The sequence below is a fragment of the Cydia pomonella genome, chromosome 18 (assembly GCF_033807575.1).
Source record: "Cydia pomonella isolate Wapato2018A chromosome 18, ilCydPomo1, whole genome shotgun sequence".
NCBI lineage: Eukaryota > Metazoa > Arthropoda > Insecta > Lepidoptera > Tortricidae > Cydia > Cydia pomonella.
Window position 1 is genome coordinate 2,245,236 of NC_084720.1, and position 14,673 is coordinate 2,259,908.

A 14,673-nucleotide genomic window follows, 5' to 3' on the forward strand; every position below is an offset into this window, starting at 1 on the left:
CAAGCGAAAGTAAAAAAAACAGCGAATCGTTGAAAATCCTCAAGATTGCTAATTAATGTTTTGGAAATCATATTTTTTTTAAGTAATTAAGGCATTACATTTAATTCAACCAAACAACCGAAAACTGTGACATATCAATGTCATTTGGAACATCGATCGTCCGAGATAGAAAGTACGTATTTACATTTAGTAGCAAATGTATAAACTCGTACTAAACACTAATAATACTCCTTCCTTGACGTATCCGGCAATGGCGACTCCATCAACAATTCTTATCCGGATTATGAAATGCCCTTATGTGGCTCGCAAAACCAAACTTTGTTTTGAAGATGCGGTCACACGATGCGCAATGGAGTTGTCCAGTCGAGTTGCGGGTGTATGTGTAGGAGGGCTTAGGTCGCGTCTTGCGGATATGACGCTTAGCATCTAGGTCTTCCAGACGCTGCTGCTCAAATTGAGCTACTTTCTTGTGAACACTAGAACGCCATTCCGATCTTTGCAATGCAATGCCCTCCCAGCAGTCAGTCGGTATCCCGCAAGCGACGAGGTGGCGTTTGAGAACGTCTTTATGTCGCAGGTATTGGCCCCCCTGCTTCCGCTTTCCACAAGAGAGCTCCGAGTAGAAAATTGCTTTGGGCAGTCTCTCATTCTCCATACGCACGACATGGCCACACCACCTTAGCTGATGCTTCATGATCAGTGCTTCAATACCAGGCATCCCGACGCGACGTAAAACTTCCGTGTTCGGTACCTTGCATCAATATGTAAACAGCCCCTAAGGCAAGTGTACACGCTCCTACGGGCCTTATCAGATAAAAATAAATTATTGATTATCTCCGAAATCGAGTTAATTAGTATACCGGTGTCTTTGAGAAAGTTACTTAATTTAAGCTCAGGGATGCACCCTTGAACTTAACGAAAATAAAAAAAAACAAACTGTAAAGGGTTCCGTAGCTAAGTCCGTCTCTCATCCGTTTGCCCGTATTAAATATATTTTTTTGTTTTGCAAAAAAAAATCCTATAAACCTAGTTTTTCAATGTGTCAATACATTACTGTTAGATCTGCGCAAGGGGGTGCTACGGGAGGGTGCACGACCATCAAACAAGCGAGCCAGTTTAACACTGATTTATTATAATGCATTCCAGAACAGGTTACAAACACAGCGGCGCGCACTCACACATGCATACATATCTAACATCCCTCCCTCTTATAGCTAGAAATATACCGTAGTACAATTACAATGACCTTAACCTAAATCTAATTACTCGGTATCATAATTAGAGTCCTGCACTTGGGGAGGAGTGGCGAACTGAGGGCTGATTGCATATCGTCGCCTAGCGACGTGGTCGACAGTTGGTGTAGTCGGACCTCCGATCTGGGCCGGGTCTTGGTCTAGTGGTCTGGCAGCTACATCCAGTCTCTCTCCCTCTTCGGGCTGTGATGGTGGCTGCTCGCCAGCAGCAGGCGTTGCAGCGCAAAGGGCTCGTAGTCGCGGGCGTGACCGTAGCGGCCAGCGCGACGGCTTCAGACGACGACGACGGTATGTCTGGCACGACGTCGGGATCCCACTGCGAGTTGTGGCTTTGTATAGGGAATGGATGAGCCCTTAGTTGATCAATGTGTCTGGTTACCTCGCAATCCAGTTGTGGTATATAAATTTGGTACATAACTTTCCCAATCTGTTTCTTTACGATACCTTCGATCCAAGTGATTTTTTTATTATTATTTGTGTATTTAGTTAACCACACGTTATCATTATTTTTAAAATTAGGTCGTTGAACTCCTTTATAATATTTAGCCTGTAAGGACTGATGTTGTTCCACATTTTCAATGAGGTCTGTGGACGAAGGAGACGGTGCGAACGGATTAATCAAATCTAGCCTCGATCGTAACTCTCGGCCGTATACTAACTCCGCGGGTGATTTACCTGTGGTACTATTTTTGGAGTTCCTGTAATCAAATAAAAATTTGCATATTTTTCCCTGTATAGGTTTATTATTTTGACTGCTTAACATAATACCTTTAAGACCCTTTTTGACTATTTTAACAAAAGATTCCGCTTGCCCATTGCTCGATGCATGATAAACAGGTGATAACACATGTTTAATACCGTTAACGGCGCAAAACAATTTGAAGTCTTGCGAAGTAAAAGAAGTGCCATTGTCGCTCACTAGTGTGTGAGGTATGCCAAATCGTGACATAAAATCACATAGCCGCTCAATAACCGCTTTCGTCCCGTATGACGAAAACATATTGTAACATTCAACCCATTTGCTATACGCGTCAACAACAACTAGGTAAACGTGATTATTGAACGGCCCCAAAAAATCAATATGAACTCGATAAAATGGGTGCGGGGGCACCGGCCAGCTCGCCAGCGGTGCGTGCGGCGGCGCGCCGCGTAGCGCGGCGCACACGGCGCACGCGCCCGCCAGCCGCTCCAGCGCAGCATCCACGCCAGGGAACCACAGTCTCTTACGCGCCTCGGCTTTCATCTTCACTATACCGAAGTGAGAGCTGTGTAATTCATTACAAATACCAACCCTTAATGACGAAGGAATGACAACCTTATGCCCTCGCATTAAACATCCATTTTCGTACGATAACTGAGATCGACAATAAAAATATGGTTTTAATTCTTTATAATTTGTCTTCCTAGGCCAGCCATTCATAACATAACGCTTGACCGTGCTAAGTACCTTATCGCGATCGGTTTCGCGCTGCAGGTCGGCCAGCGTCACGGGCAAGCTACCCTCAACTACGAAATTGACGTAAGCGGTTCTTACCTCACATTCCTCAGTATCGGCTTGGCCCGCCTCCCCTGCTTCCCCCGCCCCTGCCGCCGTCCGCGTCGGAAGGCACGCTCGCGACAGATAATCAGCACTGTTTTGTTTACTCGTTATATATTCAATAGTATAATTATAGGCTGATAAAAATATCGCATAGCGTTGCAGTCTGTTAGCGGATATTTCGGGGATCCCTTTATGGGGACCGAATATTGAGAGTAGTGGTTTGTGGTCCGTTCGCAATACAAACGGAACTGACCGACCATATAAGTACTGGTGGAAACGCCTTATTCCAAAAATAATGGCAGTGGCTTCCTTCTGAATTTGCGCATACTTTTTTTCTGCTGACGTAAGCGTTCGGGAAGCGTATGATATTGGCCTTTCCACTCCGTCGGGACCTAATTGTGAAAGAATGGACCCCAAGCCCACAGGTGATGCGTCTACCGTCAAAATCAAAGTAGCATTGGGGTCAAAATGGGCTAAAGTACTATCTGAGGAAAGAATATTTTTTACTTTATTAAACGCGCTATCATGGATAGACGTCCAGTCCCATTTTGCATTCTTTTTTAATAATTCGTACAATGGACTTAAAACTGAAGATGCCGACGGTACAAAATTGCGGTAATAATTGGCTAGACCTAAGAAAGATTGTAGCTGAGCTACGTTCAAGGGTTTAGGCGCCTCTAAAATAGCCTTAACCTTATCCGGGGACTTCCTTACCCCGTGTTTATCTATGACGTGCCCCAGATAAGCAACTTCGTCCTTGAAGAATTCGCACTTGCTCATTTGGACAGTTAATTGCGCGTCTTCTAAACGTTGTAACACCGCGGTTAACCTTTCTTTATGCTGGGTTTTATTCGTGCCCGTAATTAGGATATCATCCAATAAAAAAATTATTCCATCTATACCCGCCAGTACGCACTCCATGGCGCGCTGGAATATAGCAGGTGCACAAGCCAACCCAAAAACTAACCTGGTATATTTAAATAACCCGCGGTGTGTATTAATACATGTCAGACCCTGAGACTTTTCGCCAAGGACGAATTGGTTATACGCCATAGATAAATCTATCTTACTAAATTGGACGCCCCCGTGTAGTTTGGATAATAAATCGTTAACAGAAGGCAAAGGATATTGATCTATTAATAATTGTTTATTAATAGTGACGGAGTAGTCAGCACATAACCTTATGCTACCGTCTTTCTTCAAAGCTGGTACAATTGGTGACGCATATTCTGAGTGTTGAACGGGTTCTAAAATTCCTAACCCAATTAACCTATCTAACTCTTTATCTATCTTTTCCTTTAAAGCATAGGGCACCTGTCTAGCTTTGAAGAAGATCGGTTTAGCGTCCGGTTTTAGGTGCAAATCGACGGTATACTTATTAAATCTCCCTAGATTGCCTGAAAAGACCTGAGTGAACTTTAACGACAATTCTTCAATAATGTCTTGGTCACAATGTTGCTCATTGTGCCCAAGCGGCGCGGCTATGGTGTTCACGGCATGCATGGCGCGGTTCGCCCGCGCCAGCTCCAAGTTAAATGCGCGAATAAAATTCCTGCCAAGAATAGGTGGCCCCCCATTCCTAACCACATATATGGATATCAAATGTGTTTCTTCGATATACGAAATAGGTACAGTAATAACACCTAACGTTCTAATAATATGGCCCGAATAATTAAATAATTTTTTGCTTGAGTTCGACAATGGCAATTCTTTAAAATGGGAATTATAAAAACTTTCAGTTATAACGCTTACCGCTGCCCCACTATCTATTTCGAACTCCAAAAACAGATCACCGACCCGGACCCGCTCCGTCATGGGCCTGCCCTTTACGCACCGAATATTGAAAAATTGCTTACCGTCGTCTCCTTCGTCCTCATACCCTTCTTCGACGAATTTCACTGCGTCCTTGAACGTGCACATTTTACGTAAATGTCCCTTTCTATTACATTTTTTGCACTTATAGTTTTTGTAGCCGCATTGATTAGATTTATGATTGGTAAACCCGCAAACATTGCACTTCTCTTTTTTGGAGATATTGAACACGGAGTCCGGGCCCGCCACCGCCACGTCAGCGCCGGCGCCCGCTGCGCTCGCCCCCGGAGCCTGCGCGGCGGTGGCGCGGCGCGCGCACCGTACGCTCTCTGCCAAGTCGATAGCCTTGGCCAGGGTCAGCTCCTGTTGATTCTGTGCGAACAGCTTATCCTTTTCGTGTCCCGCCGCCATGCCCATGATAAATTTATCTAGCAAAGCTTCTTCCAAATTCTTAAACCCGCAATGTGCCGCCAACCCTCTAATCCTGGCTGCCCATTGAGTGTGACTTTCACCTGGCCGTTGCGTTGCCGAATAAAAGGTAGATTTCTCCGCGAAGCTGAGTCGCTTTGGAGTAAAGTGGTCATCGAGGATTTTAATTATTTTTGCGTACTCCAATTCCTCCACTTTATTGGGCAATGCCAGGTCACTAGCTAACTTAAACGATGATTCACTTAATGCACTTAACAAAATCGCTCTTCGCTTGACCGCGGACTTGTCGGTCTGCTCATGTATGTCGTTGGCAATAAACCATTGACTTAGCCGAGATTTGTAGCTGATCCAGTCCTGCGAAATGTGATCAAATGTCGAAAGAACGCCAAACGTTGCTCCCGTGGCCATAATTATTTTTTAAACGCGAGTCCGAACGTCGCCACGTGTTAGATCTGCGCAAGGGGGTGCTACGGGAGGGTGCACGACCATCAAACAAGCGAGCCAGTTAAACACTGATTTTTTATAATGCATTCCAGAACAGGTTACAAACACAGCGGCGCGCACTCACACATGCATACATACCTAACAATTACTAAATAAATTGGTCCAGTAGTTTCGGAGCAAATATATAGGCTCTAACAGACAGACAGACAGCTCTAATATCTTAAAATATTTTCATGACCAAAAGAATTGTCTCGAAAATTTTTTTTTTCGAAGTTGTTCCTGTATGTTATATTATACTCTGTATCTTTAGGTATTTAAATAAAAGTAAACAAACACTTTGTACATTTTCGGGTAGTTATAACATTTATTGGTTAACCAACCAAATACAAAACCGCCTGGATCAGTGACTGAACGACCTGACTTTAACCTACATTATTTGATCATGTAATGTTTTCATCTACCCTCAACTGGCTTAAGGAGCCATTTGAGGGTAGATTTTGTATACTTTTATTTAAATACCTAAAGATATAGAGTTGTAGGTTGGAATTTACAAAACTGTTTGTTCTAACATGTTGTTTGCCCACATGCGTATTGTTTAGCATGTGTGGTCCTTGGAGCCCCATATGGTTTATATACAAATTAGGTAATGCGTCAATTGGCGATGTGGGTCAAATTGAGGGGTTTGGCTTAAGTTACATACTTTGGCGACTTTTATGTTAGGGGCCCGCTTCATAAATGGGTGTACTGTACTGTGCGTTTCTCCAGAAACTTCCTGCCTAGCACAGCTGAACTTGAATGAACTGTCGCCTGCGGTATTTCCGGACCGATACGACCTTCAAACATTCAAGAAAAGAGCGTATCCCATCTTAAAGGCCGGCATCGCACTTCCAACCCCTCTGGTGGTCAGAAAGGTGCCAAACGTACTTTAGTTTTAGTTTTAAAAATTGTTTTTTTAGGTTTTCATATACTGTATAAATAGTTAATTTGTTGTTAACGTAGGGAAAAGCGGTGCCTCCCAACTCCCAACACAGGCAATTCTTTGCTTACCGCGCGACTCCATCCCCTAAAGTGTGACTCATCCATGTGTATTTTAAAGAAATAAAGAAACTTTGACTGCTACGAAGTATTTGACGCTGACTGTACAGTCGGTTCCCTAACATAAGTATCCACTTTTCTATACAACTTGTATGGCTACTTGGTTACTTAATTTGAGGCACCGACCGTACAACAAAAATCGAAGACAAGAAAACGCGCACTCTCAGTGAATCCTTCACAATATCGGTTGCCTAGCAACCTAATACTTTGTATACACTATGATGCGAATGGGGCAATTGTCGACGGAAAGTCTTGCAATATACTTAAAAGGAAAATTTTGCGAACGGATCAGACTGCGCCATAATAGGTGTCCTGTAAGATCGAGTTAGGTACTTCTCCTATTCTTTGCTGCGGCTGTAGCACAGTCGCATTTTTATCGTCTTTCACCGTGCCTGTCACGTTCTAGCAAGTATGTAATTCGCACTGACGGGCATAGTGACTAGTAGTGTGGGTAGGAACTCAAGTCTTTTGAGTCTAAATTGAAGAACTCGAGTCGAGTCCTTTAATGAGTCTTTTTTAAGCGCAACTCAAAAGGACTCGAGTCTACGAATAAAGGCTCAGTCAACAATTTTATAGGTTTTACCTAAACAATAGTACAGGGAATAGGCTTTATTGTATGATTTATGTTAAGTATGTACATCCATAAATTTTACATAAAGACAACGCATTTCGAAGTTATTTGTAATAAAATTACAAGTTCTCCGAAAAGGACTCAAGTCTCTACAAAAGACTCGAGTCTCTAATAAGTTGAAAAGAACTCGATTTTTGTCTTAATTATAAGAGTCTGAAAAACTGAGTCAAGTCTTACAGCAGAGGACTCAAAGGACTCGAGTCTTAACTTAACCAACACTAGTGACTGGCGATAAAAATGCAAACATGATCATGATACTCCTGTTTATGATATCCCGCTGTGCCATGCAATACTTCTAGGAACATATCCGCTCTGTTCTTCGCTTCAAACTTACAACTTGTACCACATTAGCTCACTCACGATTTTTCTCATCACCCATCTCCCTCCACTAACTGCGATCTGACAAGGACAGTTGGTCTATTTAATGAGTATGACTACGGAACTTGTTTTAGGATGTGACGTGTTTAGCCTAATTTTTCATTGACGTTTGCGTACAGTCGTATTTTAGACCTTATTTTAATGTTATAAGGACTAGAATAGGTTGTTAGTAAATTATGGTATGTACAGAAATAGGCAATAGGTATGACACATGTTGAATTTTATTACTACATACGTGTAAGTGCGTAGAAATTTAGGAATATAAGGTAATAAGGAGAAAAAAAAAGAATGAATATTTACTAAATTTCTATTTAAACATCTTAATGTGTGTTTGTATAATTATGTGTGAATGTTGTCAGTTGTCACTAATCCCTTGTTTTACCGGACTACGTGAGACGTAGTTGTGTTTTGTAATAATAAGATATGCTTTGGATTATCTGCACCTGGCTATTGAAAACAAAAGTGTATAATATAAATAATAGCATGCCTTTACGATCGTCGACACAATTCATTGATCATTCATAATCTTTACTGCATGGAAATAAGGGCTACAAATTGTTAATTAAGAATGTTATTGAAAAAACAGAGATAAAAGATAGAGGAAGTGGTCGCTAAATCAAATCTGTGACTTAATGGCAAGCCGTCTTCGCTCGCACACATACGCATTTGAAGTGCATTGTTCGGCCCTTAGTCGTAGTTCGGTCTAGTTGTCTTACGCGTCAGGCACGGAACTCATGCCGACGCTGACGGCAGTGTCGCCGTATATCTATATCGGAGCGTCTAAGATGATCAAAAATATCTGAACTAGTACTTTAGTCCTACCTCCTTATTCATAAACGTCTACTAAAGTTGACAAGCCGCTAATAATCGCTTGTCGCTTTCCATCATACCAATACGTCGGAAAGGGACAAATGATTATTAGCGGCTTGTCAACTTTAGTAGACGTTTCTGAATAAGAGGGTTAATATCTGAATAAAGCCTTTATTGGCTTTGTTAAGATATTTGTGAGCACTTTGACCGTTTCGATATATCTGATCGCGACTGTACCAACATTTGTTATAACATGTAACATGTATTGTGTGTGTTCTTTCCTGTTTTCTTTCTGTACAATAAAGTGTTTTACTACTACTACATGTAAGTACTATGTATGGTGATCGGCGTCAGCGTCGAGCATAAACGCTCAGAGCACACGTTCCGTGGCTCTCGGGTTAGCGACTGTACTTCTGCGTATCTTTCAACTCTGTCTAACCTTTCTGTGTAAAGTAAGGACGCTAGCAGGAAGAATTTCGTACGTTGGCATTTCCTATCTCGCGCATAATTATACAGGGTGTTTATTTAGTCACCTGCATTAATATACTGGGTGAATATATAGGTCATACTAAGCAACTTTTACTATGGCACTAACCCCGAGATTACGAAAAAATTTTTTTGGCTGTTTCATACTTTTTGGCTGTCTGACCTTGACCTTTTCTTTGGGAAAGTAATTTTTTTTTCGCGATTTCGGGCTAGGTCATAGTAAAAGTTGCTCAGTAAGTCTTATATATTCACCGCGTAAATTATTGCAGGTGACTAAATAAATATCCTGTATTACTGTCACACTCGAACAGTAGTGTTGCCACGACGAGACAGCAATATAATTTTGCGCGCGGGATAGAGAGGAGGGTCAATGTAAGAAATTCTACGTGATTAGCGTCGTTACTTTATGGCTCCTCTACATGATGAGAGAGGTACCAGCGAGATGGCCATGTGGTGGTTATGGTCCCTCTACCTACATGATGGCCCAACGCTGGACCAGCGAGATGGCCATGCGATGGTTGAGAGCACGCACTATGGAATAGGCCACGTGTAGACGCGTACGCACCATTGCTGGTCCATTACCTTTGATGTGCGGACGAAAAACCGACACCGTGGCCGTGGCATCGCCATCTCGCCGCGCCATAAGCCATCCGACATCACTACCCTCTCTACACGCTGGACCATCTTAGTGGGCCAGTATGATGGCCCATCGTGTAGAGGAGCCATTATGTGTATTACATACAAAGGTATATCCACAGGCGTGAAGCAAGAACGCTCGCCAATCCTCGGCGCAGGCCCGCACCCCGCGCTGCGGGAGCGCGGCCGGGCCATCCCCCCCGGCGCGCCCACACCCCCCTCGCGTGGGCCTGTGCCCATGCCCCCGCACGCAAGGGTACGGTCGCCGTTGTCTATGTACTTTGACGTGGATATTAAGGTCAGTGAGGTTGCTGCTTGGTGGTCGTGGCTTCGCGAGAGAGTGAAGAGCTTTGGGAGTTCCCAATGCGTTGAAAATAGTCCTGATTCTGATTATTCTGAGCTTTTACTGGTTTCCGAAAATTCAGGTCTTGCATAACTAGGTCCTTATTTTTTGAAATATGGTCAAACTGCATGCATTAATGTCCGAACGGAACGCCTGATTAACCTAGTTGGTCTTCGCGAGCGCACCCGCGCGCGGATAGGCCCGCGAAAAACATCGCGAAAGCGAAGCGGGGACACAGCTGAGGCTCCCGATTCAAAATGGAGACCCCTGCCATATTCCATGGCTAATCAGTCTAATCAACGCGTCGGCCAAAATGTAGCACGTGCTATGCCTAGTTAATAACATCAAAAAGGTTATTTCGTGTCTTGGACAGTTAACTTTTTGAACGCCAAGAACACCTTAAGTTGTTGTTATTAGTCTTGCCCACAGCGCCAAGGACACCTATAGGTGTTAAGGCGGACGCTGTCAAAGTATCCTTACACTTTAAAGTAAGGTTTACATTAGCTCCCTTGCGCCCGGAACCTTGGCGTTTGAGTGACTGTACTTATGACATAAAGCGTTCAAAGGGTTAAAGGCCGTCGATTCTTTCATCGACCGGTGACTTAACGTATGAAGGTTTTAAATGACAGTTACCACAAAATCTTGGGAATACTCCCAATTCTTGATGTTAGGGCGCATAATCGGCGTCACGCCTACCCACGACCAGTTTAATCGCGCCCTAAATATTACCTGAAAGCAATTAATTTGTACTCCTTGGGACACTAATTACAATAATTTATTGCTAGTACGTGTAATAATGTCCAATGTTTCCTATCTTATTCCTAACTGCTTGCTTGTGTAAATTCTCTCAAAAAGTACACGTGTAAAAAAGAGTAAATACTTTTCAGAAGTCAGAACAACTATCTTTTTAACCTAATTTCAATTTTAGGTTCTTGCGAACAGAGTTCAATTTGAAGTAACTAGATTCAAGTGGCACCTCGTTTATATTGAAATCCATTGGGAACTCCCGTTTTATAGCTAACACATTGCTTCGCCGAGTGACCTGACATCTAACACGTGAGTACTTGTAACATTTTTTTTTAATTTATTTAGTACACAAACAGTCACATATACAAATGGATTACAATGTACTTAACATACTTAAGAATCATAGACCTGGATGTTTATTATTAAGTAAATAATGTTAACATACATACTAACAGCATAAAGAAAATGAAATCATGAGCCATACTTAAATTATATTTACTAGTCTCCAGAGGAAAAAAAAATACAATAAATAAAATAAAAAATAAAATTTTATTTATTCGTTAGCATACATGATTTTTACAATAACAGGGTAGATGTCTCTTTTTAAGTATTCAGAGATACTTGTGATAAGAGACACCGCTCTTCCGCAGTAAAGTATCTTAACTAACAAAGGCAATACAGATTAACTTAAAAAACAGAAAATGCTATATTACTACATGATGAGTTGAGTAGAAAATAGAAAAGAAAATTAATAAATTTACAGGGTAAAGATGCCAGGTTTCCAGTTCACTTAAGAGTTCACAATAATTAGTAACATTGTATACAATGTCAACTGACTTAATTATGCTTTGGTTTCATTGCACCTTAATTTCAATTTACCCATTTACCAAAATTTCTGGATCTCAAAAAGGAATAGTGTTAAAATGCCTGAACCTCAGAATGCCAAACTTTTTTTCCCAAAATGCCTAAACTTCAAAACGACGTGGTATCATAACATTTATTTCAAAATTCAAAAACGAGCTTTGCGTGTTATCTCCAACAAACCGTTCGATCACCCCGCCAAGGAACTATTTAAGACCCATAAGATACTAACACTGCCCGCCGTTTATATATTAGAAGCTTGCAAATACGTTAGAACAAACCTTAAAACATACATAAAAACCTGTACCCGCGATGTAAATAGCCGCAGATTGCCCGTACCAGTCGCTCCTATTCAACGACTCGCGAAGGTCCGAAAGTCACTCAGTGTTATTGGGCCCAAAATATACAACAAAATTCCTAATGACATTAAATTGACTGCAAGCGACTCATTATTCGCTAAAAAACTTAAATGTTTACTACTAGACCAAGCATGTTATTCTGTCGATGATTTTATGAAGGAGATAATTAAAAAAAAAAAATTGAAAGAACTATTAAGGGACCGTAAACTTTCACATGTTAATTTTTATATAGAATTATGTATAACTGTGACCTGTAAAATTTTTTTTTTACCAATAAAGAAACTAAACTAAATCTCAAATCTCAAATTACCTGCAATTATGAGTGCCATTTTATCCAATATGCTTAGTTCCTGCGGATTGTTAAATTAATATTTGTAATACGACAAAGGTTATAAAAATACATTTTAGAAATTCAGCACTTGACGAAAGATACTTTCTAAAGTATCTTCAAGTATATCAATCTCAAAATACCTAAATGTCTACATTTAGGTATTTTGAGATTTCACGATATGAATGAAAATTGTTATGACATTTGGCCATTTTAAAAAGGACACTATTTAATATTAAGGCTTTCTGGGACTAAGTTGTTTTGAAAAGGACATATAAATACTAAGGCATTATGATATTTAATGGTTAAGAGGCTGTCAATACCTAAAGCGCGCACACTGTCTATTTGTATCGGAGTAAATGAGATAGCACTGTCGCATGTTACTGGGCCTGGGCAAGGGAATAATAAGAAAAATATTTAAATAAACAAAAGTGGATTTTATAGTGTAATATTTTACTCAACCACGGTTTAGATATAAATGTTTTGAAATTGTGATTTTAATTGCAGACCCATAAGTCAAAACAATAAAGACATAAAACCGTTTAATTGTGATTTTAAGACCAATCTTTCTTTCAATCAATCTTTGCAATTATTTGCAACCACGGTCTTTGAAATATAATTAATATGAACATATATTTTTCTTACTTGACTAAAACAAAATTTGTTTATTACTACTTAATAGTCTTTTACTATTTAATAGTAGTTTACTATTTAATAGTCTTTATTAAAAAAACTGTTTAAGTAACATCAATTTCAAGGACATTCGGTGTTGACAGCCTCTTAAAGTATTCGTTATTACAAATACATAAAGTCCATCGATCTACATTTGTGTTGCTAACTTGGTAATAAGGATTACTTATACATATACTAAGGAAGTAAGTATTAGTTGTTGGAAGAAATAATGTTTTTTTCTACTTTCCGATTCTAAATTACAAAATAAATAAATTCCAAGTTATCATATGTTAGGTTGAATGATTGAAGATGATAGTAATTTGTAGAAATGGACTCCCAGGAATTATATTCTTTACAGTCAAGTGCAAAAATATGTATCGAATAAATAGTCTCATAAATATGGTACTACGCTCTTATTACACTGGAATAAGATTGCTATGGGACATATTTTTGAGTAAGATGTGTACACCCATATTTTTACACTTGACTGTACAAACACATCTGTAGGCGGGTTACTCGGGATTTAGTTTTTCAAACATTTTACTTGCATTTTACCATTCATTGTCTTGCATAACACTAGTTTACCACGACCAGGAATGTCTGTACCGCGTAGAATTTTAACCGATTGCGTAAAACTTAGTAAAGAATACGTGGACGAACAGTGTAGGACTCGTCTAAGGCACACATGAGGTAACTCGAAAACAAACTACGAACGGGTATTCTTGGACATTATGGTTAGGGTTGGCACCTGACCTATTTCAATCCTAAGAAAATTTGAATTGACTGTAACTTCCACAAAGGTTTTTACAGTACATATGGTGTTACTTTATCGCACTAGTGCGATAATTAGCACATTAAGTAACGATGTCAAAAATTTCAAGGGCCATATGTACTGTAAAACGTTGTACAAAACACGTGTGAAAAGTAAGAAATTCGCAACTAGTGTCGATTTAAAACACTCCCTTTGTTCGTGTATTAATTTATCGCCACGCGTTGCGAATTTCTTACTTTTCACACTTGTATCGTAATGTACTATTACAGTACATATGGTCACAGATTATATAATAGTTCTATATGGTGCTACTTTACCGCACTAGTGCGATAATTAGCACCTTTGGTCTTGTTTTTATTTATCGCCACTCGTTGCGAATTTCCCATTTTTCGCACTTGTATCGTAATGTACTATTAATTGATTGTGTTTTGTACCATTATTTCAAAATTGAAATATATTTAATAAACTGAAAGAGTGGATCGGTATAAATTATGTACCTACTAATTGAATTTTCTTAAGCCGATTTCGAAATGACAGAAAATCTTTGGCTCTGTCTTTTAATTTTCTTAGTTTAGTTCAGTGTTTTAAGAAACAAAGTGTGGGACATTTCGTGATTCTCACATTATCACTTTTGGTCCTCTTGGCTGACTTTGCTCAGCGTTTTTCTTTGTCTCTTTGTCCTTTTTCATTATTTGGGGGCCTAGTTATGTTTTAGCAGATTTCTAGGCCAATAAGGGATTCATACTTATTGCATATCTTTCTTCAGTGTAACTATCCATATAATATGTTTATTTCATTTGTTGTAGTCATAGACAACAAGTGACTTTGACCAAAGAGAATTTGAAATAGATCAAAGGCCAAAGGTACTACATAAACTTTAGCCGATGCCCGGTAACATGGTGCCATATTTTGATATTCAACAAATTTAACACATATCAGCGAAATAATAAGGATTAAAGTCAAATGGCGTTCTAAAAGTGTATCGAAAGATGACAGTAAATTTACTGTGGCTACAAAGTTTTCTTTGACAACCCTACCAAGTTCCGTACTGTATGCGATGCGCGTACGTTGGTTGCG

General features: G+C 40.1%; 1 protein-coding gene across 10 annotated transcripts in view; it reads left to right on the forward strand.

The window, feature by feature from the left end:
* The window catches only part of LOC133527668 (neurofilament heavy polypeptide), a 63,249-nt gene that overhangs the window by 13,507 nt on the left and 35,069 nt on the right, over nt 1-14,673 (forward strand). For 9 of the 10 annotated variants that reach the window (XM_061864780.1, XM_061864779.1, XM_061864783.1 and 6 more), the window contains one exon: nt 9,637-9,812. In XM_061864780.1, the coding sequence (XP_061720764.1) occupies nt 9,637-9,812 (176 nt within the window). The remainder of the gene's footprint in view (nt 1-9,636; nt 9,813-14,673) is intronic. The other variant, XM_061864781.1, reaches the window with a different exon arrangement.